At 42.2% G+C, this 27,917-nt stretch overlaps 1 protein-coding gene across 1 annotated transcript in view; it reads right to left on the reverse strand.

Annotated features, from left to right (window-relative positions):
- Window positions 1-27,917, reverse strand: part of syne1a (spectrin repeat containing, nuclear envelope 1a) — a gene marked incomplete at its 5' end in the record, with an annotated part of 197,608 nt that overhangs the window by 166,113 nt on the left and 3,578 nt on the right. The window contains 17 exons of the mRNA XM_080744962.1: window positions 172-324; window positions 699-863; window positions 3,307-3,512; window positions 5,698-5,794; window positions 6,317-6,485; window positions 7,040-7,152; window positions 7,512-7,676; window positions 8,873-9,010; window positions 9,768-9,875; window positions 13,191-13,303; window positions 15,192-15,388; window positions 16,001-16,182; window positions 16,775-16,867; window positions 17,155-17,175; window positions 19,345-19,428; window positions 20,589-20,684; window positions 27,081-27,142. Of these exons, the coding sequence (XP_080601088.1) occupies window positions 172-324; window positions 699-863; window positions 3,307-3,512; window positions 5,698-5,794; window positions 6,317-6,485; window positions 7,040-7,152; window positions 7,512-7,676; window positions 8,873-9,010; window positions 9,768-9,875; window positions 13,191-13,303; window positions 15,192-15,388; window positions 16,001-16,182; window positions 16,775-16,867; window positions 17,155-17,175; window positions 19,345-19,428; window positions 20,589-20,684; window positions 27,081-27,142 (2,162 nt within the window). The remainder of the gene's footprint in view (window positions 1-171; window positions 325-698; window positions 864-3,306; window positions 3,513-5,697; window positions 5,795-6,316; window positions 6,486-7,039; window positions 7,153-7,511; window positions 7,677-8,872; window positions 9,011-9,767; window positions 9,876-13,190; window positions 13,304-15,191; window positions 15,389-16,000; window positions 16,183-16,774; window positions 16,868-17,154; window positions 17,176-19,344; window positions 19,429-20,588; window positions 20,685-27,080; window positions 27,143-27,917) is intronic.

Genomic DNA, 27,917 nt, shown 5'->3' on the forward strand with positions numbered 1-27,917 from the left:
TGGAATTATGGACAAAATCTTATCCAACGACACAACAAAAGTTTTGGGTCTGAGAGGCTACATCTCATCAAATGGTGGTCCATGGCTCAAATGCAGAATAAATAATGGACCTTGATATGAAAAGGGTTGAAAACCAGTGCTCTATAAACTATGAGCATCTGCGTTTCTCACCTCCACATCCTGGAGGAAGGCTCGGACATTCAGGAAGGACACCTGGACAGAGGCATTGAGCTTGGCCTCAGCCGTGTCCAGCAGATCTCTGAGAGCTGACAGTGCTTTCAAATGATCCTTCCTCCACTTCTCCATCTCATCTGCACGGGCATACTGTAGACAATAGAGGTGTGACACGCATTTTGAGAAAACTTTCATTCACAGATTTGCTGGCCTGGGACAAACAGAATTTCCAAATTTGTTTTATAACGTGAGTTGTCCTAGATGGAGTAAACCTCTGCTTAATATAGTTCAAAAGAGTATTATGATCAATCATGCAAAGTATAGACTCAGTTTCATATGCTCAAGGTTTTCATCTTAACGGTATTCATCTTAATGCATTATATGCAAGGTTAACTCAACTCATCTGACGCATGCAAAAAACACAAACCATGAAATATATTTGAAAATACTATTTCTCCCCAACGCCTGACCTTTATCTGATCTAATTTTGACACGTCAGATTAAACAAGACTGTTGTTTATTACCTGTTTAACTTTGAGAAAGAGGTCCCTCCATCTGCCATTCAGTAGAAGCAGCTGCTGTTTGAGGTCCAGTGACACTATCTCGTCACACGTCTCGATCAGAAAGTTTCCTGCGTCGTTCATGATGTTGTGCTGATCCATCCAGTGGTTCAGAACCCTGAAGAACTCCTGAGAAGAGAAGATGGAACCGCAGTTCTTATGGTCTTATGGGACAGATCCATGTTGATGAGATGAGTGTAGACATACTGTGTACCGATTTGCGTCATTTTAGGGCAAAATCTGTAGTAGTGTCCAAAAATGTGTTTTAAAAAATCGGCCTGAAGGTGGCGCAAAATGGGACAGATCCATGTTGATGACATGATCGTAGAGCAAGTGTGTACCGATTTGCGTGATTTTAGGGCAAAACTTTTAGGAGCAGTGTCCAGAAATTTGTTTTGCAAGAATCGGCCTCATGGTGGCGCTAGAAGAGGGCCCATGTGAGAATTGCAAAATTTGGCATGAATCGGGGCAACGGTTGCGGAGATATGAGCAGGGCAAAAGTGTGACGTGTGACAGACAGACAGACAGACAGACAGACAGACAGACAGACAAACAGACAGCTGGTCGAGGTTTTGATAGTAACTGCGACCTGACAGTCACAAAAACGCTACTATTTTTTGTGCAATAATTAAGTAAAAATACATTTTAGTAATGTAATGTTCTCTATTGTTGCTTGTTTTTATGTGTTTTTGTTTGTTTATTTGTGGGGATGGCAGATGTAAATTAGCATATTTGCTACATCCGGTGTATTGTTCATTAATATGTGGTGTCCCTTCTAAATAAACAAATTAAGTAAATTAATTACATATAGACAGGTACATACAGACATACAGACAACGATATATAGATAGATAGACAGACAGACAGACAGACAGACAGACAGACAGACAGACAGACAGACAGACAGACAGACAGACAGACAATGTAGATAGGTAGTTAGATATCCAAGGATAGACAAACAGACAGACAGACAGACAGACAGACAGACAGACAGACAGACAGACAGACAGATAGACAGATAGATAGATAATGTGGTAGGTAGGTCTGTAGATATGAGTAAGGAAGAAAAAAATGAAAATGTACAGTAAAATTGAAAGAGATTACATTTGGGGTAATTGGCTGTGTAATCCTCAGGGCTTGGTTAGTGGGGATAATAATTAGGATTGAAGTAACCATGGTGATGTGAAGGCATGTGGAAGGCCAAGGGGATCATCTGATACCCATAGTGGATTCCACTCCTCTCACAAGATACAAAATCCTTTAAAATATGGCTTGCATTGATTGGTACCACTGCAGTCATATTCCTAACCATCACATTTGTAAATGTCTGGAGGGGAATTTTCTAGGTTGCGAAAATCTTTAGCACTCACCCCAAAATGCATTTCTCATTAATGTGTCATAGCTATTTATGTACACAGCTTATGCTGCTGTAAACTCAATTAAAAGTCACTTGCCGACACGCACAGATCTTCAAGCGATGCAACGCATTGTTGGCTTGAAGCTCTGTTCTTGTTGGCTAGCAATGGTGTAATGCGAATATGGGATAGAGCAGGGGTTCCCAAACTTTTTAGTTCAAGACCCAAAATGAAATTAGCAGATCTATAAGCTCACAACACGTCACTTCGTGCCGCCTTGTGAGCTTGTAGATCAGCCATTTTCACTACTTATTTAAATATTTATTAATGAAATTCTTTTGAAAAATCATTGAATGTGTTTTTAATTAATGAAAGCTTTTTTTTATGTTTTGAAATAATTATAATTAAAAACAAAATGTAGGAGACAAAAAACTAAGGGATGTTTATTCGCGACCCATAAAAATGTGTCCGCGACCAACAAATGTGTCCCGACCCACTGTTTGGGAAGCGGTGCGAGAGCAGTGTTTCTCAACCACTGTGCCTGGGGACCTTTGGTGTGCCCCTGAGAAGGGTCAAATGCGCCCCTTGAAACTGCTTGAAAGACAGTATTGTATTTATCATTTTAAAAATGATTTAAACTAGTGAAAACAGTCGATCTACAAGCACACAACGCTTTGCACCGCGAGGCGTTGTGTGCTTGTAGATCTGCTGTTTCCACTACTGTTGTGCGACAGCCTTGTATGATGAAGCAGGGCTTTACTTTGCGAAGAAACGTACAAATTTGAAACTTGGAGATACAAGGTTTCTTCCCAACAGTGACGATATTTACATATTATGTTGGTGTGCCCAATGGATCCTTGGGACATGAAAAGTGTGCCCATGCAGAAAAAAGTTGAGAAACGGTGCGAAAAATGACTTTTTTCTATTGCTTAGTCACGCCATGGAGAGTAGAGTTCAATAATATTTTTAGTTTTTTGTCGCATTCCTTAGACAAAAATGTGATAACAATAAATTTACCCCCATTCATTCCGGATGGGGACCCGTTTCGAAACGGGTCCCCATCCGGAATCAGTGGGGATAAATTTACTCGAATCAAATTTTTGTCTTAGGAATGTGACAAAAAACAAAAAATATTATTGAACTCTACTCTCCATGGCGTGACTAAGCAATAGAAAAAAAGTCATTTTGGGGGTGAACTACTCCTTTAGACCTCATACCCGCTTGGTGTTCTCCGGCTGGCCCAGGGCTGCCTCGGCGTCCTCCAGCCAGGCCTGCAGGGAGGCCACGGTGGAGGTGTACCTCTCCCAGTTGGACAGCACCTCGTCCAGCATGCTCCTCACGCTGCGCACCTCCACAGACAGACTCCTCCACTGGGTCACCACCTCGCGCAGGAACCTCCGCACGCCCGTCTCCCCTTCGTCCACTGGAGGAGGGATAGACAGACTTGCCTGGTTAATAAACCAGACTCTATCACACACTTCGTTTTGGGAAGAGAGTCTGGAATTTCGGGGAGAGATTATTTTTCTGGGGGGCGGGCTAACCCTTTCTGGTGGCCGGTGGAAATGGATTCTCAATTGTGAGGCTCCAGACCACACTACACCACAGGTTGGTGTTGCACGTTCTGGTTTATTAACCAGGCTATAGACAGACAGGCACGTGCACACATAGACATCAAAGGGGGCTTGAGCCACTGCCCTTTTACCCGTCTGTAAAATGTGCCCTCTCCAGACCATGAATGCAGTTTTCACTATGGTGAAAGAAATGCAAATGCCCCCTTTCCATGCCATACCTGAAGGCAGCATTCAAGAGAATTGCCTTGTCCAATTTGCTCTCCTGTACTTGAATACAGCATCTTTATGTTGAAAGAATTGCCCTCACTGTGAAGCAAGCCATGCTGTATGCCACCTCTCCAGTATTGCCTTTTTTATGCTTAGTTTAGTGTGGTATCAAGTACCGAAAATAGCCGGCCTCCAAGCTCACAATGCGTTGCAGTGTGATGCGTTGTGAGCTTGGAGGTCTGCTTTTTTCAATATTTTCAACAAATGGCCCTCCCCTGCCTCTCTAAGATTCTCTGCACTTCCCTGGCGACAGACATAAACAAATTAGGCTGTGGCTGCGTGGGTTGAGAAGATGCCGTCTGGAAATAGGAAGGTCAACCAGTTTGACCCAAAGCTAGCCCCTCATATTATGTTGAAGTTTCCCTGAGCTAACAACTTGTGCTCATCATAGCCACCTGAGCAGACATCAGCTGGGTGAAGCTGTAAAAGCAATTTCCCCTCTCTCAGGGAACAAGAAAAAATACTCCCTAAGAATAATATCTTGCAACCCTACCATTTAATCTTAATCATTTATTTCATTATTATTTCAAATGGCTTTTCCAATTCCCCCCCTCCCCCAGGTTGAAGAAAATGGATGGTCAGCCCTAGTTTGAGACCGTTCTTGAACTAAAGATGAATTGTTTACAAAGGTGTTAAAAACCAAGGCCCAGAAGTATGCACACACAGATGCACTCTCACACGCACACATGCGCGCGCACACACACACACACACACACACACACACACACACACACACACACACACACACACACACACACACACACACACACACACACACACACACACACACACACACACACACACACACCTGACCTCGAAAATATTCTCGCTACGTGAGGGATGTGGTGTCTTTGCCTATGTGATCCATCATAGTGGTCCAGAATACACAGGCTCACATATTTGAACCACAAGTGCAAAACTCCAGCCGGTCAATATGGAGCTAGGAAATGCATTCTTTCCACCCCGAAAATAACCTATTTTAAATGCACATCAATATGCCAGTGCAATTGCTACCAAATGGCAGAAAATTACCTATCGAACCCCCCTCGTCCTCCAGACATCAATTCGCGATAACAGGAAAGCCTTTAGAAAGAATCCCAAAAGATGGGCCACAATCTGCCCAATCAAAGCCCAGGGCACAGACTACCAGCTGGGCTTATGGGGGACTTAATTTTTCGGGGTCGACCAATCAAGCCTCCGATCTCCTGATTCTCGCCACACCTCACTTCCCTCCTCTGCATACCCTAAAGCAGTGCAACCCTGGAACTTAATGAAACCAACAAGCTAGCTCTGCCAGTGCCCAGAGACAGTAGAAGTGGAGCAGCCGCTAGCTAACTAATGGAGTAGTATTCCCCGCTGAGAGCTGGGAGTCGAGGAACCTCATTTAGCAGTAGCCTGGAGACCTCACTTTTACCGACCAGTAAAACAGAAAGGGGGAGATGGAGGAGAGAGTCTGATTGGTTATTGAGTTGTTGAGAGGGGATATGATTGAAGGTGAGATATTGTATTGTGAGATGTTCAACGCTCATGGTATGTCAGATAGGACACATTTTGCCCCAGGGAACCATTCAATAGCAGATAACAGCATCCTCAAAACCACCAAGAATACACACATTTAATAATCAATAGGAACAGAATACAATGCACATATAGTGACAAATAGCGCATAAAACATTAAAAACATAAATGCCCTTTCCAGAAAGGGCAACTTATGAATATTGCAAACACATATTACAAATCAATTAGAAGGCTTGACATTTCCGCTCTCACCTGAGCCATCAGCGCTGACATAGAGCTCAGCAGAATGCTTCAGAGACTGGAACAATGACTCATAATTCTCAAAGAAATGTTGCTTTTCCACAAACGTCTAGAGGAGACAGGAGACATGGCTTAAATTTAATAAGATGTTAATGAAATATCCCTTGATGTCAAAAGCTGAATAAAATCCTATTCGAGAAGACGTGGCGTCCCCAGACATTTTACTTGTCAAAGATCTCTTTACTTTTTACAGAGCTCAATTTATGGCCTACATTTTATAATTTGTATCAGTGTTAAATAGACAGTATGCTGATAATGGCTGTGTAATATGGTAATAAATATCTATTCCATGTTGCTTCATATAGCACGTAGATGAATCTTAATACACAAAATGGCAGTGTGTGTGAAACTCAAATAAATATCAAATTATAGTGTAGTCCACAGTTCTGAGGATATTTGTCTAATGCATACTAAAACAAATCAAAATCTAGAAATGATTTATAATTAGACCTATAGGCCTAGCTGCATTGGGAACCCAGACAATGTGAGGGATCTTTAAGATAACTAGCCTTGTAAGTCAACATTACGATTTACACAAAATGAAAATGATATACGGTATGGCTGAGCTTACAATATAGTTTTGGAGCATCACTTCAACTGACTCCCGTCGGCCATATTTGATGATCCAAGACTTGAGTTTGGACTCAGCCTGGATGAGAAAGGCCTGCATGTGGTGCTGGTTCTCCAGGAATTCCATCTTGGCCAGGTGGGCATTGGAAGAGGTGGACACATAATTCATCCTAAAAGAGAGTCCACGTGGGTCATTCAACCTATTGCCTGATTTATATTTTCTTTTACTTCCTGTAAAATTACCAATGTGAATTTGCAACACAGCAAAATCCAGTGTTAATTTAAACCTGAAATGGACCTACTCTCAGGCTTAAATGAGCACAGTATGTACCGGTAGTTGCGTAATGTTGCAATTCCGAGATTAGTTCCAGGTTCTTAAACATTACATTAACATACACACAAACAAGACACTTGGATAATACTGTGAGAGATGCGGGTGATTTTTTGGGGCGAGTTTTGCCCTTGTTAATCTTGGACCCCTACAGTATTTTCTTCGTTTTTGGATTCTTTACTATGAAGGAATGCAGAAAAAATTCTCCTTGAATTCAAGGCTTCATATTTTGAGGGTGAATTATTCCATTAAACTAAAATAACCAATCTGTTCAGAGAGTCATAAAACAGGACTGTTTTTTCATTAATGTGGATTGCATCTTTGATGAGGATGTGTGCCTCTAATGCGTTGATCCAGATTGTAAGATGGGAGTGTTGGTTGTGACTACTGTACCTCTCTGCCATGTCCTGGAGCTGGTCAGGGGGAACGGGTATCCCATCAATGCTTCTGTCCCGATGGATCCTCTGAAAGACCTGCTTATGACTCTCCAGGCTTTTCAACACATCCTGCACAACATGTACAGTACGTTTAGTATATGAGAAACACACATTCACTTGCACACACACACACACACAGGCATAGATGAATAATTGTGCACAACTGAACACAAACATTTTGTGCTTTTGGACACACATATGGCCCCAAATAGTGAATTTATTCAACTCGATTCAAAGCTCAATAAAATGAAAGAAAATCATGATGTGTGCATCCACTTTTAATCTGTAACGGCAGGTTTATACGTACTTTGTTGCATGCCAATGTTACATAAGGAACATTGCCGATCTACAAGATGTACGCAGGTGTGCAACCAAGTATAAGCTATACAGTAACGTACAAATATTCTGTTTTCACCCTCCGTGCTAACCTTGTGCTGCTCCAGGGTCCTGTGGACAGTGTTAGCCGTCTCATCGGGTGCCTGTTGGACCGTGATCTCTTGCCGCAGCGCCCCCTCAGCCTGGTGCAGCCACAGCCCCACCATGCCCAGAGGAGACGGCAGAGACCTGTCCAACAGCAGGTGCCAGTCCAGGAGCTGAGAGGAGGACGGGTACAACAGTTAATCAAACTAATCTATTCAGTATATTATACAAAATAAATCGGTAATTGAATAATCAATTAGTGATCAATCAATACTTTGGACATGTCATTATAGGTAAACCGCTATTATTATAATTAGTTGCAGCCCTGGAGATGACGCCAACAGGATAGATCTCAAAGTCTAAATGGTGGGAGAAGCTCAAAGACAAGAAATATGTTTTATGTCAGTTAATCAATAAGCGATACAGAATGATCTATCTCAGTTTCTATTATATATTCTATTGTATTGTGTAGCGAGGTGCATCACAATAAATTGCTATGGAAATGACCACTTTCTACATGTCAATATGAAGATACAATGAAGATACAATGCTGATGCTGGAGCGGATACAATTCATGTCCCAATTAATTCAGTTGAATTCTGAATAGGAGGGACATGAAGCAGCTGTTCCAAATGACCTACAGTGACATCAAAGTGCATAATATCCTGCATAATGTGCTGGTCAGGATACTTGTCCACATAAATTAACCAGTCACAGTTTTCTTCTCACCGTGTATTTTGGAATAGAAAACAACCTCTCTCAGTCATAATTTACCAGTAGCTGTGGTTTAATTGGCAACCTGACCATGAGGCTAACAGGTGACTGTGTTTACTTTTAAGCCTGATTTATATTTAGTTGCTCGCTGGTGTTGCATGCAAAAAATAGCCCCTCTACAAGCTCACAACGCATTGCAATGTGACATGTAGCAAGCTTGTAGATCTGCTATATTTGTCGTGAAAAGTCGTGAAAATGTGTGCAAATCTTTGAATATACCGGTATGTATTTTTAAGCAAACATAACATTTGTAACGCAAATTTTGCTTGTGGGGGGTCCCTGGAACTACGGTAAATATTTTGAGATGGGGATCCATGGCTAAATACATATAATTTTGGGGGTCCTTCACATGAAAAGGTTTGAGCACCACTGACATAGAAACATAGGCTTTTCAAAAAACCTTAGAAGGATTTGAAATATTCAAAGACTCACGATTATTCAAGAGTTACGGTAAATCAGAAAATAATGCATTCCCAGTCTAAATGGGTTAAAAAAAAAACGCTATGAAGTACATTCATGGGGGGCCCACACTGAACCCTTGTACCCAGGGCCCAGAATTTGGTGCGACACTCCTGAACACCACCATTACTCTCACCCTATTGGAGACCCGTTCCCAGGCCTGTTTGACCAGCGCCTGATCTACGGTCAGCATTCCGTCCCTCTGCGTGGACTGCAACGCTGCTTCCACCTGCCTCCTCCTCATCTCCAGCTGCACACGCAGACTCTTGAAGAGCTAAAGAGACAGAGAAAAATACATAAAACGGCAGAAGTGGGGAAATCTATAATGATGCATGACAACTCGCTATGCCATACAGAAAGAAAAGCCATAAAACCTTCAACAGCCTGCACAAATCATAAGAAGAGTCATCTCAGTGTCAGTTCAATGAAATCCTCTCCACCATAGTCAGTACTACCGCATCGTATTCCAGACTAATTAGACATTCACTGTCAGACACTGTTACTAATTGTTCTTAAATCCTCTCCCTTGCTGTGGCTTCAAATTCCCAGACTTCACACACAGAACAATGTACAAAGGAAATGTGGGATATCCCTCATCATCATCATGCTGCCAAATATGGAACATATCCTGAGGCTTGGTGGAGTAAACTTGATTGGGTGAATGGCAGCATAATACCACTGATCAGACTGTGTCTGCCCAGACGTACATGTTGCATCTGTGGTGCTTTCATGTGTGTATATTCTGTGTGTGTGCGTGCGTGCGTGCATGCGTGTGTGTGTGTGTGTGCGTGCGTGTGTGTGCATGTTCCTTCCTGTGTGTGCATGCGCACGCATGTGCATGCATGAGAGATTTTCAGTTTCATGTGACTGTTCTTGAATGTGCGCTGACTTTGAACTGCTCTTGGAGTTCCTTCTCCCGGTCTCTTGTGCAAACGGAAACACGGACACAAATACGCCCACACACATACTGTGCATACACAATCACACACCGCGGCAATGCACATGCACACTCTTGCGCAAAGGACACAAACCTGGTACTGCTGACTGAGATTGCCCTCAATCTCCTGGGCTTGTGCTGCGTCTCTCTCCAGCTGGTCAAGCCACATCTTCAGCTCCCTGAGGCTCTTGCGCTGCTCTCTCTGGGAGGCCGGGAGGGACAAAGGAGTGGAGGAGAGTGGACACAACACATTGAAGACAAAGGGATGGAATGCAAGAAACAGGAGCGACAGAAAGACAAAGGAGAGGAGAAGCAGAAAAACGGGAGGATGGAGAGGCAAAGTGATTAGAAAACTCAAAAGTACAGGCGAGATGTTTGAGGGTCGGGAGATGAAAGGATGGATGGAGGGGGGTAAGAGGTATAAAGAGAGGGCACAGTGTGTACTATTAAACACGTGTACTATTAATCAACCATAACCCCCCCCCCCCCCACCAAGACATAATCTCAAAACCAACTGCTGCTAAAAGCACTCATTTTTAACAGAGTACCATGTTTAAGACCCCCTGCTAAATTCTCATTGGATTTTTAAATAGCCATGACAATAATCCCATCCCACTCAAAAGCTGATTAGATAGACTATTTAATTCTAAAGCTATTCAGTTCCAGTTTTCTTTTCTTTTCTTATTGATTCTCTTTGGCCCAGCCTCAAATTCTATTCTTTGTTTGGGTTTCAGCCGTGAAGATGGAGTTTCCCATTTCCAAGGGGAAGCATTCCATTATCTACCAAACCACGCTCCCCCTGCCTTAACATGTACAGTTTATTTTATATCTATGCTTCCATTGTCCTTTAAATTATTATTTATAATTATATATTTGGTCATTTTTATGTTCAACAACAAAAGACAAACAAAACAAAACAAAACAAAACAAAACAAAACAAAACAAAACAAAACAAAACAAAACAAAACAAAACACAGACTCTAATTAACGTTTGCACGGGGTGAGAGTGAGACAAAAGCATTATTTAAACATTGTAAATCTCGGTGGGTTAGTAAGACGAATGTCAGGAGCAGGCTATCTGACACCAACACCACAAGTACAACAACTATAAACAGCAAGGAACATCACAGCCTGACACAGAAAGCGAGAATGGTTAGCGTGGCTTCACGGTGTGTCAGTCAGAGCTCCTGACACTGCAACCTTAACAAACAACCCACCTCTGTTCACAAGCCTTCCATCAAACACGGTGCACCAATGTGCACCACAACGCCAGGGGGCCCTCATTGTCATGCTAATGGAGAAATGGGAGCCACAGTTCTTGGTGGTAATGGTAATAAATGGTAATATATCACATCATATTATACTTGTTATCATCACTGGTGAAACCCCAGGGCACTAACGTCACCTCAGGTGAGATAAAGTGACAACATTATAACAAATGGGTTCCTATTCTACATGAAAAACACTGTTAACCTAACCTGACTTTCGCCAGATAGTTGCAGCAGTGCGTAACGCTCTGCCTTACATCTGGGCTCTCTCGGGCACACTCGATGTAAGGGGCGGGCCATTTTTTTAATTTCTGTAGCTGGTGATTGGATGTGGCCGTTTCTATCACAGTCTGGGAGTGCCAACTCCAACCACTCATATTGGCCTGTCTGCATGACGTTGCACCCAGAATCCGCCTCCTGGGTTTCCACGTGGTCTGCAATCAGACTCTATTGGCTCAGAGCCGCTCAGAGCCCGCCCATAGCTGCCGCTGATTGGTCCGGCCCGGGACTTTACGAGTGTTATCAACGCTGGCCGAGCAAGCCCAGATGGTAAAGCAGAGCGTTATATACGCAATGCTGCCACCATCTGGCGAAAGTCAGGTTACTGTTAACCAATACTATGATTCAATAATATAGCCATAACAGATAAACCCTGGTGTAATGTATATGGTAAGGGTGCAGGTGTGCGAGGGAGAACCTAAAGCCTGATTTTAGTTGCGTGCCGTCGCGCACAACGGAAATAGCAGGTCTACAAGCCCACAACGCGCTGTGCTGGGAGGGACAAGTTGTGAGCCTGTAGACCTGCAATTTCTGGCGCGAAACACCCATGCACAGTGAAGTACAGTATAATTGGCTCTAATGATATTCAGCTGCAAAGTTTGATGGAAAGCTTGCCCAAGGGACCTTAATTTACTATACAACCTACCTCCAACATTTCCTCAATATCTCGAGGAGCAAGACCAAACTGTAGGACAGAGGCAGCAACAACAACCACAGGAGAACAGTCATCACACAACAACCACCAGAGACCAGAGAGAGACAGACAAGGAAATATGCCTATAATATACACACACACACACACACACCGTCGTACGATGGTGCCGTGCTGAGAAAATAGCGAATCTACAAGCTTTTATATTGGCTATTTTTGGCACACGCCACCGTCGCACAACAAAGTATAAATTAGGCTACAGGTATACACCAACAGAAAGATGTGCAACAACGAAGCAATCAAGAACAGGAAAAATACGACCAAACCTGGGCCAACATTTAGACACTGGAACTCATTCCTGGTATTTGTTTAAATTAGCTTGCTGTACCAAATATACCAGTTTTGCCACATTAGTAAAGCTTAGATAAAAGTCATGTCTATTGTAATCAGTCACAGAGTTCTAGGGATACTGAATGTAACTATGTGGCAAACCCCACGTGTGTGCCACCGGAATATATTATATATATACATACAGTATATATATATACACATTAATTTGAATAGTATTCAACCCAGGACTGGACGCTACACTTTAATATAAACTAATGGGGAAGGGTAGAGATGTTATGGGTAAAGTTTGACACATCTGAAGATCAAAATGTGATTTGAGACTAGTCTGGAGACGAAGACAGATCATGCAGCCTAGGTGAACAATGAGTAAAGGATGCAACTGTGATGAAGAGGAGGAAAGAAAAATGGCAAATCTACAATGAAAAATCCTGAGTGTTCATTTGACTCGGAAGGTGTAAAGATGGACCAAAAAGGGTGTTAAAGCCGCAATCCACAACTTTCATGAACTACTTGGGATTTGAACCTGGATCCCCTGCTTAAGCGTCAAATTTCTTTCTTTCTTCTTTTTTTAAACTGTTGAGCTATAACGCATAGCTCATTTAGGAAGGCAAAACATTTCCCTTTTAATTTAATTCAACCAGTAGTAATCCTATCTAACCACAGGATCAAAATCTATTTTAACAGATTAGTTAAAAACTCTTGATTCCAAAGGGCTCTTTACTAAACCCCTCCTGTTTTAGCAGTACATTAAATATCTTCGAAACACATTCAGCGTAAATGCTCGATCTATAAGCTGAGTTTAGATCGGCTATTTTCGCTCCCCAGAACAGCGATGCTAGGGTTCAAGTGGTTAAAATAATATTTTATGAACACAGAAAGGTTATAGCTTTAAATGAACACAGCTTTAAATCAGGATGTTTTCTCTGTAGAAGTAGAACGAGAGAGTGTGAGAGCCAGGCCAGGTTACCTCTTCCTCTGGCTGACCGTCTGAGTCGCTGTGATGGCGGTCAGGATGACACTTCAGGAACTGCGCTACGTAGGTCATGATGGATTTCTCATCAGGCTTGTCTACATCCACATCTGAGGAGGCAACCACAGTAATGACATTAGCCACAATAACCCGGGCAAATGTTTAAATGTAAACATAATCCATGTCTACCATGTTAGGTCGGGGGGCAAGGATAAGAATGCTTGCTACACCTGTCCACCATCTGGGGTCAAACAGTGTTTAGACAGGCCAATTGCAAAGGCATGCTCAAAAAGTTTTAAAGCTATACTGTATAAGTTGCTCACCTAGAGGTCAGTAGCTCTATAGCAAACCGCGGTCGCGTCCGCGTCTTTCGGACGTTTTTCGCCGCGGACCACCCCCGCGTCTGCCTCCACCTCGCCGAGATCTATCTTTAGAGGGGTCCCTGGTTCCTGTGCGTTCAGGCATTCCGGAGAAACGGACTCCTTCACCGAGTAAATGCTGTTGTTATGTTGAGGCAAGCTACACGGGCGCCTACAAATATGGCCGCCGTATTGTGATAGCGACCCCACTTCAAGATGCGCTGTGATTGGCCGGCAGTGTATAACCCTCGCTGTGATTGGCCGGTAGTGTATGATGACGCAATTTTGCCGCGAAATTCTCCCCCCCTCACGGCTCATAGAAAACATATAAAGAGAAGGCTTCAGAAGCTGAAAATAACGGAGTGGGTGTTCTAAAACTTTAGCGATTTAACAGTTAGGACAATTTTAAGATGTGTTTTATAAAAAAAGTTACATGGTATAACTTTAAAAAAAAAATCGATTCATTTTTATTAAAAATAATAAAATAAAAATATGAGTTGAGCTTGTAGGTCGGCTATTTTTGCCATTCATTGTATTACAAAGTATGATGAAGTATTACAGGGCTTAAGTGTTAAAACAGCAGCTCGGAAGTCAACATTAGAGCTCATGTGAACATTTGGTCAGCAGACAAGGCAGGAGTTCAAATCTAAACTCGTGCTACTTGGCGATTTGCATTCCTGTGCCCATTGACATGAAACCAACAGAGCTGTTTGATTGACATCTGTTCAGACAGAGAGGGACAGCCCTAAAACTTAATCTCTTGAGCACAAGTTTGGTACGGAGGTTCAGCAGTGCTGACTTGCATGGCATAATGATGATCCTTCATTATCCTGATGTCAAGCTTGATTTGTCAGGGCTCATTCTGAAGGGCAAGCGTGAAGGGGCACAGATGGCATATGGCAGTTTGATTCACAAGCAAATTTGATGCTCTGCGAGATATTAACCTCTGTATTTCTGTACTTTTGAAAAGCCATTTATATAGAAAATATAAGGAAACTGTTGAATATGATTTTGTGTAATACACGTGCATTACATTATTGCATTTGATTTGATTTTAATTTTAATCCGCTGAAAAACAGACTTCATAACGGGTCTATAGAAACCAATGGGTGACTCGTGTCTGTGTCCTTAAACACTACAAAGCTTTTTTTAAATGATCTTTAGGCAGATTTGCTTTATTTAGATTGGAGAGTGCAGTGACACAGGTAGTTGAGGGTGGGAGATGGAGAATAACATGCAGCATTCAACTGAATTCAAATGCGGAGATGCAATTATTTGGTTGCCAAACTTTTCTGTAACCTAATGGTACGCTCCACTACAAGGCCTTTAAATTGCACTGTCAACCACTTTCAAGCGGGTGTCCCTGTTTTGGGCATGTCAATATAAAATTGTAAAGAATTGTAAGACAATAGCTGACCTATACATTATAAGCTCACAAAATTGCGATGCACGTGTTCTGAGCTTGTAGATCTGCTATTTCACTATTCTATATACTGTAGGTCTTACCTGAAAGTGGCTAATGCATGTTTAGACAGGCCCATTGCATGTCATGTCATCTGCAATGTCTCATGATCATATCAGCCTAACTATATTTTCAATTATTTAAATCAGTGTGTGAAAATATAGAAATGTTGATTACCTTCTGGGTCAAGAAGTTGCGGAATGCCCAACTCAGTCTCAGCCAATGAGAAGGCCTCGTATAGATTATCTCGGTTAGCTCGCCGCCGCACACACTCCATGTCTACTATGTTAGGTCGGAGGGCAAGGATAACTGCAAAGAATGCCACACCTGTCCGCCAACTGGGACCAAAGTCCCTCACGTCAATACCTAGACGCCTGGCATGATGGAGGGGACAGAGGACATAAGAATTAGGAACGAGAAAGAGCATAATTAATAGAATAATAGAGTTTAATATTCACATGCTACAGTATACTGGTAGTGGTGATCATTTAGTGTCCCAGCTTGGTGTGTTAGCAATAGTAAAGGTCCTCTTTCACACAACCAGAATGTTTATTCAGTGTGATTAATAGGCTATATGAACAGCAGCCATTTTGGAGAGAATAATACAAATGAAAGCTCTGTTCCATTCTAGAGTCAAGGTGCTGATATTGTGCATGTTGGCTCACTGGAAACACTCTGGAACCAAACAAATGGAACCAAATGGGAACCAAATTTGTACACTCTCAGAGTTATGAGGGTCCTTGAAATAAAAGGTTTGAGAACCACTGTGCTACATGAAATGGAACAGAGTCTTCATTAGCATCATTGGTAACACATTTGAAGGAAGTGAGAAGAGACCCAACTTCTCTCCAATATGGCTGCATATACCGGTAGCATATTTGCATATAATAATTTAAACTGCATTTGTTTGAATATATATTATTTTTTTTTCATTGATGTTTGCTGTGCAGTGCACTGCCAAACTTAAACAATGAGCAATGACATACTTGGTAGCCGTTTGCTGGACCCATCTGAGCAGAGCTTTCCTGGCGCCACCCTGTGCAGGTGCTAAGAGCTTCCTATTGACAGGTGGGCTTGAGGCTTCAGTGCTGCTGGCAGAACTGTCCAGGGAGGAAGTGCTGCTGGATGGAGCCTGGAGTATCGTTAGGCTACTGGTCAGCTCCTCAATCTGTTCAGGAGAGAGAAATAAAAAGAAAGGTCAGACAGTCATAGCAGTAGTCTGTTCAGGACTGACTGAAGCCTTTAGACCAGGTGTCTTCAACGTTTTCAGGCCAAGGACCTCTTAGTTGAGAGAGAGAGATGCAGGGACCCCCATAACCTGTTCATAGATTCCGTATAGTTTCATCGTTTGACAGCACAATTGTCAGTGTATTTTGGATTCATGTCAATTTGTGTTTTCGGATATTTAACCACTTGAACTGTCAATACTTATAAAACGTGACCTTTCGCTCTGTACTTAGTCTGCTCTTTTTCCCCCTGTACACCAAGTTTCTCCGAATATGGACACTAGGGTTCAAGTGGTTAATATAAAAAAGGAGAAAAAGAAATTCTATCACTCAAAGATTGTGTTGTTGCTTGAAAATAGAAAATGTCTAACAGATTCTATTAATATTTAATTCATTGGGAATGCACACGTTTACAAATAATGAGTCTTTAAAATATCACTCATCTGACATTATGGTTCCCCAATTTCAGCCCCAGGGAATAACAATGACATTTTCTTATATGATTTCTAGGATAACTAAGCAAAGCGACTTTACCTGAAAATAGAGTATGATGGTCCACATCAACCCGAGTACAATTGACGGTCGTCCATCCACGATATCTGTAGAATTGATGTTGACTAGCTTGATCTGTGTCAAAACACAATATACGAACATTGGAGCATTTCAAATCTGAAACCAAATAACTTCAGATAACGATCAATCCCATTCGGATACAGTGTGTCAGCTTGCAGCTCAAATAATCTCATATATATACTGTATATGGATTAATTCACACCCTTTCCCTCCATCTGCTAATTCAATCTTGTACGTAATGTTTTCACATAATGTGCAATATGCGGTCGTAATCAACAATCTCAATCTAAAAATACATTTGTGGCGGTTATGAATATGTCCAATAAGATAGTGATACTAACCGGAGATCCTCTGTACGCAGACTGGAGTGCGAGTTGGGGGAAGTAAAATAAGTAAACGAGGAGACAGACAGACAGACAGACAGAGAGAGAGAGAGAGAGAGAGAGAGAGAGAGAGAGAGAGAGAGAGAGAGAGAGAGAGAGGCGTTGTGAGCATGTAGATCTGCTATTTTCACAATAGAACCGCGTTATACAAAATGTAATGCCTCAACTCTTAGTGCTCGTCGGGTCCCCAGTTAAAATATGATTATTTGGGGGGTCGCAGCCTGAAAAGGTTGAGAACCACTGGCATAGAGAAACGAAAGAGGGATAAAAGAAACAGAGGGGGGGAGAGAGAGAGAGAGTGGTGGAGGTGGATTCTGCCAGATGTGGTTAGATAGAGGATATCTAACCATATCATCACAGAGAGGAGTATATTACATAGGAACTGGAGTGGCACAGCACCACAGGTCATAATAGCTATAAAACGCCACTCCATTATAAGGCGGAGGGCGGCAGATGAGGGTTTCCGTGGAGAATTGTGGGATATCTGCTAGTTGATGAGAATGCCTGCAGTATATGGCTCCATATTAGAACACACAGTGGGTTATCATGGCAACTCATCACTGCTATGAGCAGTCGGAATGGTTAATATTAAAGTATTGTGTACACCGTGTGGAAGTGCACGTGCACGCGCACGCACACACACACACACACACACACACACACACACACACACACACACACACACACACACACACACACGCACACACACGCGCACACACACACACACACACACACACACACACACACACACACACACACACACACTTGAGCAAGCATAGGAAAACAAATTTGAAAACCAACAGGCTCATCATTATTTCCTGTCATGATAGATACAGCATATGAGGTAGAAGCACTCGCAGGCTTACAGCAGCCCACATCTAACGTGGAATGTAAATATGGTCTAGACGTTTTGAATGATTTACACTCAGACCACATTTACATAAAATGTTTCATACACACTGACAACTACATACTGTACACACACACACACACAGACACACACAGACACGTGCAAGGACGCCCACGAACCAGAGTGCGCACGCCCACACACAGCTGGCGCAGCATGGCAAAACACAGCCCCATCGCCGTCTCATCTCCAGACTGCAGATTACCGCTTTAGGATTTACGGTTTTAACCCCTGTCACACTTGAGGAAGTCAAATCAATGTCCCCGCAGACGGCAGCGCGCACTTATGGATTTATTTATGTATATCCAAGGACATGCCGGCAGAAGCTCTGGGGATCTAATACTGATCTCACACACACACGGAGGGGGGGTGTTTGATACTAGTAGCCAACTCGTTTCGACTGGACGAGAGGGAGAAACAACACTGGGTTTGGACATAACGTCTGTCAGCGAGACGGCGAAGAGGATCCCACCAGGCTTCTTGGAACACAGCAACAAGAGAGGATGACGAGAGGACGGGATGGTGGAGATGAGACAGACAAAGAATTAAAGAGAGGGAAGAGAGGAGTTAAAATGACACAGGGGAGGGAAATAAAGCAAGAATATGACGATGAACATTATTTTCTAAAGAAATTAACCTTTTTCCTTTTTAAGTGCTTCAAGCAATATGTATATGTATAAAAAAATAGAAAACATCATTTAATTGGTAGAATTAAAGACCTGAATTATTATTATTATTATATTTTGGTGCGAACCGCTAACCGCGGCTTTGTTTGTATGTCAGTCCGTCCGTATGTCCGTCCTGCAAAGCTGGGCATTGGCCAAGCTTCGCGGAACGTTTAATGAAATTAAGTCATAAAAGGCACCGCTCACTTCCCACTGGGTGTGATTTTTCTTTTTTTTACAGAGACTAAAATACACAAATCACAACAAAAATTTCTTGAGGAGCGATTTCATTGATCCATTGCATGATACATGGATGCGCGGAGGAGACGGAGTATATACTGTGGCGTCAGGGGATGAAGTGAGGATAGAATAGCAAAGAAGGAGATTCATTCACAAAGGGGGGTGGGGGGGGGGAGAAGGGGGCGGGATAAAGATGAGAGAAAGAGGGGTCACAAAGGGTCAGCCAGTGCTTTGTGCCCACGAGGCAGAAGGAGAGAGCAGCCAGACGGGGAGAGAGCAGAGCGCCAGGCACAGCAGGGGAGGGAAAGAGGGGCAAACAGAGGATTGAACTCTTACCTTCCTGCCCTCCAGGAAGTTGAGCGCTGTACCAATGTTGGCGACGCAGTGGATCCTCCGTAGCTTCTTGCCCTGCTCACATGGCTGGAGGAAAAAACAGGATAATGATGGGTAGAGATGGAGAGCAAGGGAGAGAGTGGGAGTGAGAGTGAGAGTGAGAGAACACTGTTGTGCAACACTTTAGGAGAAAAACTGAAACCGATTTTGAACAATTCATGTTTTTTTTTGTTACGGAAGGTAACCAGATAACCACCACCAATTTTCTAAAATGTTTCAAAATTGGTGAAATATTTTAATGAACCCTGCCCAAAATAGTGATAATAGCGGTGATGTTATTATTCATCAGGAAAAACCAAACAATTTACTGAATTATGAATCAGAGAATATAAACAGAAAACCAAGTAAAAAAAGAACAACACCTTGAGACATGTACTGTAGATCAAACCAGAGCTGTGCTTGCCCATAAGCAACTGGATCGATCAGAGATAAGTAGACAGCTAAGACCTTGGGCAATATTGGTCTACAGGGATACGTGTAGCGTCTATATGGATCTGTGGGTTTGTGTGCACATGTATGTATGTACGTAAGTACATAATGTACGTGTGAACCACTATGATCTTTCCTTGTTAATCTGGCTGAGACACTTATAACAAAGGCCAAATCTATGTTTATTTCCATGTAATTGAGGCTCGCATCACGTTCCCTCTGTGATCTACGGTTCCTTTCTCCCATAAACGTGTTTAGCAAATCTCAGCTGTGATCTTTACAATATAAACAGACTAGACGAAAGCCAATCGTGATTAATTAACCCATTAAGACTGGGAACGCTTTGTTATGTTAGTCTTTCACCACTTTAATCATTATTTCATGCTTTAACTATTAACAAATAGCTGATATACAAGCTCACAGCGCGGCACAGAGTGCTACGCTGCAAGCTTGTAGATCTGCTATTTTGGAAAAATCTGGAACATTTGAGTAAATCTTTAAATATATATTTTTTTAAAACAAACTTTTGTAAATCTTTGCTTCTGGGAGGGGGTCCCTGGAACAAAATGTGTTCAGCAATTTGCATTCCACTGTTATTTGACCAAGGGGCCTTGTCGTATCAGATCAACAGGATCAAATGAGGGAGTTAGGAACATAATCCTGGAAAGGAGCCTTGCGGGTTTGGAACACAGAGCTGGGAACGGGTCTGCAGCCAACATCACGTGCGGTGCGACTGACCATGTGGCCGTGACTCTCACCAGTTTCTGTCCAGACAGAACCTCCAGAAGAGCCAGGAGCATCACCCCGTCTTTGATGTCCTCAAACAGGTCTGTCACCACCATGGGAGGGACACGCTGTGTGACAAAACAAGCATCACCCCAAAAAAAGAAGAAAAGAGAGATACAAGATCATTTATAAAGACATACTTTGACTCCACCCTGGTTTTGATTTGTGAATAAAATCATTGAAGAATGCAGTTTCACTTTTACATAAAATAAATAAAAGAAAAAAAGAAATAAAACACATCCTAGTGGGTTAAGAATATGAATATGAGTATCAATATGTATGCTCTATCAAACAGTTACATACTGTACATTTGCTGTTTACAAATCTATGGCGGTATGCCATAGATTCAAACAAATCTTTCCTGGAATGTAACAAATATCTGGGATTGTGGGCTTAACAGCTCTCACAGCGAGCACGAATATGAAACAATGACATTATTTCCCCTGCAGTCTTAATCTACACCAAAATTGTGCAATCATTGCAATGCATACAAGCAAAACAGAAACCAAAAAAGAAAAAAATAAGTTGGAGCTTTCATATAACAGTCAACTGATGATTTCAACATGGAACAGGGATACAAGTAGCCTCGTAAACCAGGCAGGCAGGAGGAGTCTAGTTTACTAGGCTAGGATAAAAGAAGGCCTGGTATAAGAGTCGTTTATTACTGACAGCCAGATTCAGCCCCAAGTAGACACTCACTGAGCCCTAAATGGGGGCTTCAAATCCCAAAATATGCTGATGATTCCAAAACGAATCCTTCTCATTGACTAACCTCGCCTGCCCTGACACAGACTTCCAGACTGGTGAAAATCCACATATCTCTGTTTCGGCCTGACGCCACATCAAGGATTTCTCTTAAAGTACATTCACATGGCGCAGCTGAGGAGAGCTTTAGAGGGGGAAAAGCGTTCTGACGAGCGAGCCATTCACAAGGAGATTAACAGCAAAAAGAGAGTGCGGGAGAAAGTGAGAAGAGGGAAGGGAGACATACTGTATGTGTGAGTTGAGTCCGCGCGCGCGCGTGTGCGTGCGTGCATGGAGAGAGTGAGAGATGAACAGCCCTTGACACCAAGTCTATATGAGAGGGGGATAATTGAGCAGCAAGACTGGCAGCAAGAAAAATGATAGAAGGCAGTGGGAGAAGGGACGCCAAGAAACCTCCCGTCTTTGGAAATTAATTATCAAATGCAGTAGCTCTCATCGCTAATTCCTCTTCTCATGTTGTTTCATGGCTTTGGATGCTCAAAAATTCAGACGGCACTTGTGCCCCTATCATAAAGTGGCAGCACAAAAACGCTTACATTTCAGAGAGATACGTTATGCCAAGACTTAATTGAAGTGACATTCACCTGTTTGTTCATTATAATCTCAAACCTTAATGAGGAAATCTTCGAACTAATTACAAAATAAGAAAGTAATATCAATTTCCTCCGTTAAGCCACATCAGCTAAAAAAATAAATAAATCAATGGCCTAATGAGCTAATTACAAGTGAGTGTCTGTGTCATAATTGACTGTGAACAGTGTCATAATTGACTGTTAACAGTGAGTGCCTGTCTGTTGTCTCATGACTGACTCTGAGGATTCTTACTGCAGGAGTTTCATTGTGTCATTCCAAAATGATACACCCACTTCGGGAAAATGATTCAAGCATGATGTTTATTGCTTAGATACAGATATACTTTGCGATTCCAACACACACATACACACACAGACAGTCAAAAACAGCAAACACACATAAGAAAACATAACCTTCGTCTCTCAGCCTGTCGGCCTGGTGGAGATAAGTAGTGCACAGAAAGACCAAACTATTAGATAAAACTCAAGTCTGATATCAAGGTCAAGGATGTAATGAATACCCAAATGGCATTCCATTACGTGAGTGAGTGGCTGACAGTAAGTGAATGGATGAGAAAGTGAGTGAACGAGCGATTGAGTGAGTGAGCGAGAGAGAGAGAGAGAGAGAGAAAGAGAAGACAGAGATGTTTACAATGGTCGGTGGAGCATCACTTTCCTGGTGTTGTCACTCACTTCCAGGAGCGCTTGCTTCGCTGATTACAGTGACTGTTAATAATAGTTGCTGGCCTGTGAAATACCTGAGAGATGATGAGACTCATACCAGCCACCAGACGCTCCATAATTAAGCTCCGGCATTCTCAGAAAGGATTTGTCAGATTGCAAACCCGACAGTCCTTTCTCTTATTCCCTCTCCCACTGCTATGCAACTTAAAAGCTCTATACCGCCTGAGCACACGAAATTCACGAAATTTTTGTGCGATCTTAATGATTAGGCTAAAGCAGTGGTTCTCAAAGTGGATTCCAGGGACTTTGTGGGTTCCTTTATGGGGGTCTGAATTGACACATGCAATCTGTAACTCTGACAGTGTACAAATGGAACCAAATGAACCGTAACGGTTCCATTTGGTTCCATTTGTACACTGTCAGAGTTAAGGGGAGACCTTGAAATGTATACGTTTGAGAAATACTGGGCTAAAGCTACAGAAGCCAGTGCAACAGCACCCTATTATTGATTGTGGTACACTTCCTCATTTCAGAAAACAAAAGGGAAACTCACAAACTGTCAAGATGTTCTGCTCTGCATGTAGGTTATGTCTATTGTCTATAACTGGTGAATTACTCCGGTGAACTCCCTGCAGTAATGAGAGTCATTAATCTTCTCTGTAAATTACCTGTTCTTATACTTCCTGCTGCCTCATATAAACCTTTGTCAGAGCTCATAAGACTTCTTTTGTTATACCTGTGGAATGGAAAAGTAAGGGGGAAGGGAGAGGTAGTGAGCGGAAGCCCATGTGGGGGTGCAATCGGGGTATAGGAAAGCCTTCACATCGTGTCTTATCACACCCAGGTAATACTAACGATTAATCACATACCTTTGGGCGATAAATTAAAGACTTCTGATACCAGGAAGGGTCTAATCATCTGCACAGCCAAGGGCATATTCTAACCCTGTGAGAGCTGAGCTAAACCAACTGTTAAGGCTTATACCTGACTCCCGCCCTGGTACCTTCTTAATAACTCTCTCTCTCTCTCTCTTTCTTTCTATCTCGCTCCCTCTTTGTCTGTCACTCTCTCTTTACCATTTTTGTCTTATGTGTGCCATTTGAATGAATCCCTACCTAGTACGGGCTATCTGAGGGCACAGAAACATATGTGCCTATAGAAAGCAATGTCACCAGAGATAGCAGCACCTTCTGATAATTGCATAAACCCTGACTCTCAAAATGCAATGTGATTAAATCAAAACGGGACAAGTTATGTATATATTTATGGCAAATGTATTTACAGTACTTTAGTAACCTTCGGATTAAAGTGCATGTTCTTGTAGTTATAATAGAACATTTCAGAGAGAATTCAGCCAATATTGGACGAGCACTTAGACATTTAAACATTTCAATTATATTCATCATGGAATTGTGGACAAAATATTCTAAGTTTTGGCTCTGAGAGGCTACATCTCATCAAATGGTGGTCCGTGGCTCAAAAGACAGAAGGTCGCAGTATACCATGAGAAATGTCGTAGCTTGTCTCCGTCTGTGTCAGTCCTTCAGTCAGTACACATTTTTACAGTCTATTGGTTCCCTTGTCACTGTGACATCACTCTGACATATGCTCTGATGTCACTGTGATGTAGGGGAACCACTCTTAACAGAATGGGTTGGCTGCTCTGACATCACGCTCTGGCTTCATGTCCCTTTTATGCCCATATATTTTATGGCCATATAGTCGACAATGTGATGTCAGAACATGCCCATAACCCATATATGTGCATTCCCAGATCACACTTGCAAATTAATTAAATCCTTGTCCATTTTATGCCCATATATGGAGATCCCTGTCCCAGTGTCATCAATATTAACCCTTTTTGTGCCTATCCCGGACAAGTTCGGGATTCTTTCAATCCAATACAATGTTTTCTTTGCTATTTTACTTACCCTGAGCTGCTTGTAGAGATGTGGGTGATCCTGGCTCGTCCTACACTTTCCAACAAGTGATTCTAGATGGTCCGACGATTTATTCCATTGAAAATGGTTTTGAATAAAGTTTAGAGCCCCCCCAAAAAAAACTCAATCTATACTGTCGGCGGCGCGACGTATTCCGGGGTGCCTATCCCGATCTAGTCCGGGATATTTAATAAAATGAATTAATTAATCGGAGGCCTCAACGAAGCCCCGGTCTAAATGTCCATCCATGCCCCGGGCCGCGATTCTGTTTACATCGGCCCGTAATCGGATAGCGGCGCAGCACCGCGCCGCCCACTCCAATACAAACTCACATCTTTAGAGACCTTTTTCTCTGAACTGTGTTCCCAGGGCAACGACAAAGTTTTATTTACGGCCGAAAATCGATCTTCTAAAATGAATGATAGCCTATAGCAACATTGTTGCTATCTTCATCCGGGTCACATTGATCACATGCACCAACGTGGAAGCGCGTCACTGCTACGTAGCTCCCTGTATGTTAGACTGGTGGTCAATGGGTCTATCCCTGGCACTCTAGCGGCCTCTTGTGGCCCCTGGCACACAACTTGTTAAGGGCATAATCTGGGAATGCCCATATTTGGTAATGTCCATATATGGGCATGTTCTGCCAATCTCAACAGGCACTGTTGAGATTGGGTAACTGGTCCGATATACATCACTGGCCAGATAACCGAGAATTGGCGCGACGTCGCCCTTTAGGGCGAGGTCGCATGTCGCCCTGAGGCGTCTTACTAGGATGAAACACTGACTACACTATAGCCTGACATGTATGATTTGTCTTCCGCAGAAGGTTCTAGATTCCAGAATACTGTACATGCAGATCCTTGTTAGAATGGATTCTCTGCAGCTTCTGAAATGTTCCCCTACCCCCAAGATCACAAAGCTGTCCGTGCATTTTCCCGGGCCGCCATGGCGACCAAGAGATTTTTGGAAGACAAATATTAGCCAATCAGCGTCGCTACGGCAACATCAGGTTTCAGGTGAAAGGGTTAAGTAAGCTGATGATGACTAAAATTGACAGAACAGCAGCAAATGTAATCATCTAGACGGGCAGAGAGGAGTAAAATAAGAATAACAAGGCGGACATACATCTCTCTGCTGATATAGAACCACTATCTATTGATTAGGTGAGTGAGCGAGTGAGTCAGTCAGTCAATCAATCAATCAATCACATTTAAATTAAATTGCCCAGTCCTTTACATAACCAATTCATGTTCATGCGGCACCACTTGGGCCATGTTGTCTTGATGTAGGCAACATTAAAGAAACTCTCCTTTGAAAGATCATTGCTTAGACTTGCCTGGTATATACTGTATGTATGTTATAAGACCACAGGACCAACATAGCCTCTTAAACCCTCTGCACTTTGCCCCACTGACTCCTGTCCCTGCCTTTGAAATGTATACACGGAATGTTGGTACAAGATTGTAGCAAGATCTGCAACTGCTCAATATTTATTCACTTGCATGAAAATTGTGTTATAAATAAACAATGAATTGTTTACCTTAATGTTATTAAACATTCAAGGCAAATTTTAATATTTGGCTCCATGCAATTTTCTGCTGTAAAGGCCTTGAAATGTGATATTTTTCAATGTTATTTCGAGGTTTATTCCCTCCAGGCTGCTTTTCAGATGAATTTTCTGCTCCATGTCACCACAGTGCAAGGCCACCACCCACCACCACTGTCATAATCAAATTGGAAACCTTGAGAGGGGCGTCTCGGATTGAAATAGCACTTAATTACCCTGTGCCGTGCCACAGTTGCCTTGTCCACTCATTCCTGACACACTACTCAAGCAGTAATGGGTTAAATTGCGGCACCTAATGCAGTATAATACTATAATTACATGCACATGATGGCTCGTGGCACATGGCTACACCAACTGTAATTGTTTAGGCTTAGCTACAGGTACATTGTTAGCTCCCTGCTTATCGAGAGAGGCAAATGAAGAGCAGACATACTCTAGAAGTGCTTATCCTGAACAATCTAGATGAAAAAGAAAAGAAAAATGAAGTGCCAAATTGTGGTGGAGAAGTTAATATGAAATCATAAAGGTTAGAGCAGATTCAAATTATTTTCTGTACTATAGCTTGCAGGGGAAAGACAGAATGTGTTGATACTCTATAACGTGTACAAGCGATAATTAGAGTAAAACAAAATCCTTGCCACTGGCTATAAGAGATTGAATGAATAAAAAAAATAAAACAACAATAAAAGAAGCTGTGCAGGTAAGCATGGAAGCATGTGGGGTTTTGGCTGGCACAGTTAACCTCCTACTGTACTAATATCTTCGCAGTGAGTTTTTGGAAAAGAAGCAATCATCATGGTGGGAGCATAATGGTTGTAAGAGGATGAGGAGATGCAGAGGAAGGAGATACGTTATGAGCAGAAAGAAAATGTGATGGGAAAGATTTCAATATGTTGTTGTTATCGTAAGCAGTAAGCAGCAGAAATCCCTTACCTTTGCCAAGTGGGAATTGACCCATTTCGTGAACGTCCTTTTCTGTACTGCCTCTTGCTCATCTGTAGATCAAAAAGCAAAGTTTTGAGTTCATTGACATGCAATAATAAACACAATCTATAATAACAAAATAAATCCATCCTTTCACTTTCAATTTAAACTGCTTCAGTTTGTGTTTCATAATTGCTGGTGACTCTTGCTAACTTTTGACAGTGTTATTTCTGTCTAACAAGCCTAAAATAAGCCATGCCAACCTCTGGCATACAGTATTGACCAATATAAGTGATCTGACATTTAGCCGGCATTTTCATCAGTGAAACCTGTCTTCTCGACTCGTCAACTGAAAAGCCAATACCCACTTATGAAAAATGCTCTCTCCAGGATAGGGATGGGATGATAATCGTTATTACCATTTATCGTGATAAAAAAACACTCACAATAATCGTATCGTGGAGATAAAAATCTATCGTGAAGCTATCCTCTGTCATGCACTGGGATCAATTCACCTTTTATTTACTGAGCTGCAAATCCGGTACCATTTAAACCCTCTATAATTGGTAAAACGGACCTGGAAGTACTTGCTACAGTCTTTTTTTCACTCTCTACAAATCTCTTTGCCAAAAAAATTGCAGATCTACATTTTGGCAAATGTTCCGCCCCATGATATTTTGTGATATTTTGATTATCGCGATAATATCGTAAATCGTGGTAATGACCAAAATTTCTTTGGCCACAATAATTGTGACATGAAATTTTCATATCGTCCCATCCATACTCCAGGATAGAAAGGGCACATGGCAGCAGTTCCTTCAATAAGATAAGGACGTCCCTTTGGCG

Source organism: Nannobrachium achirus, assembly GCF_963921795.1.
Source record: "Nannobrachium achirus genome assembly, chromosome: 16".
Lineage (NCBI taxonomy): Eukaryota > Metazoa > Chordata > Actinopteri > Myctophiformes > Myctophidae > Nannobrachium > Nannobrachium achirus.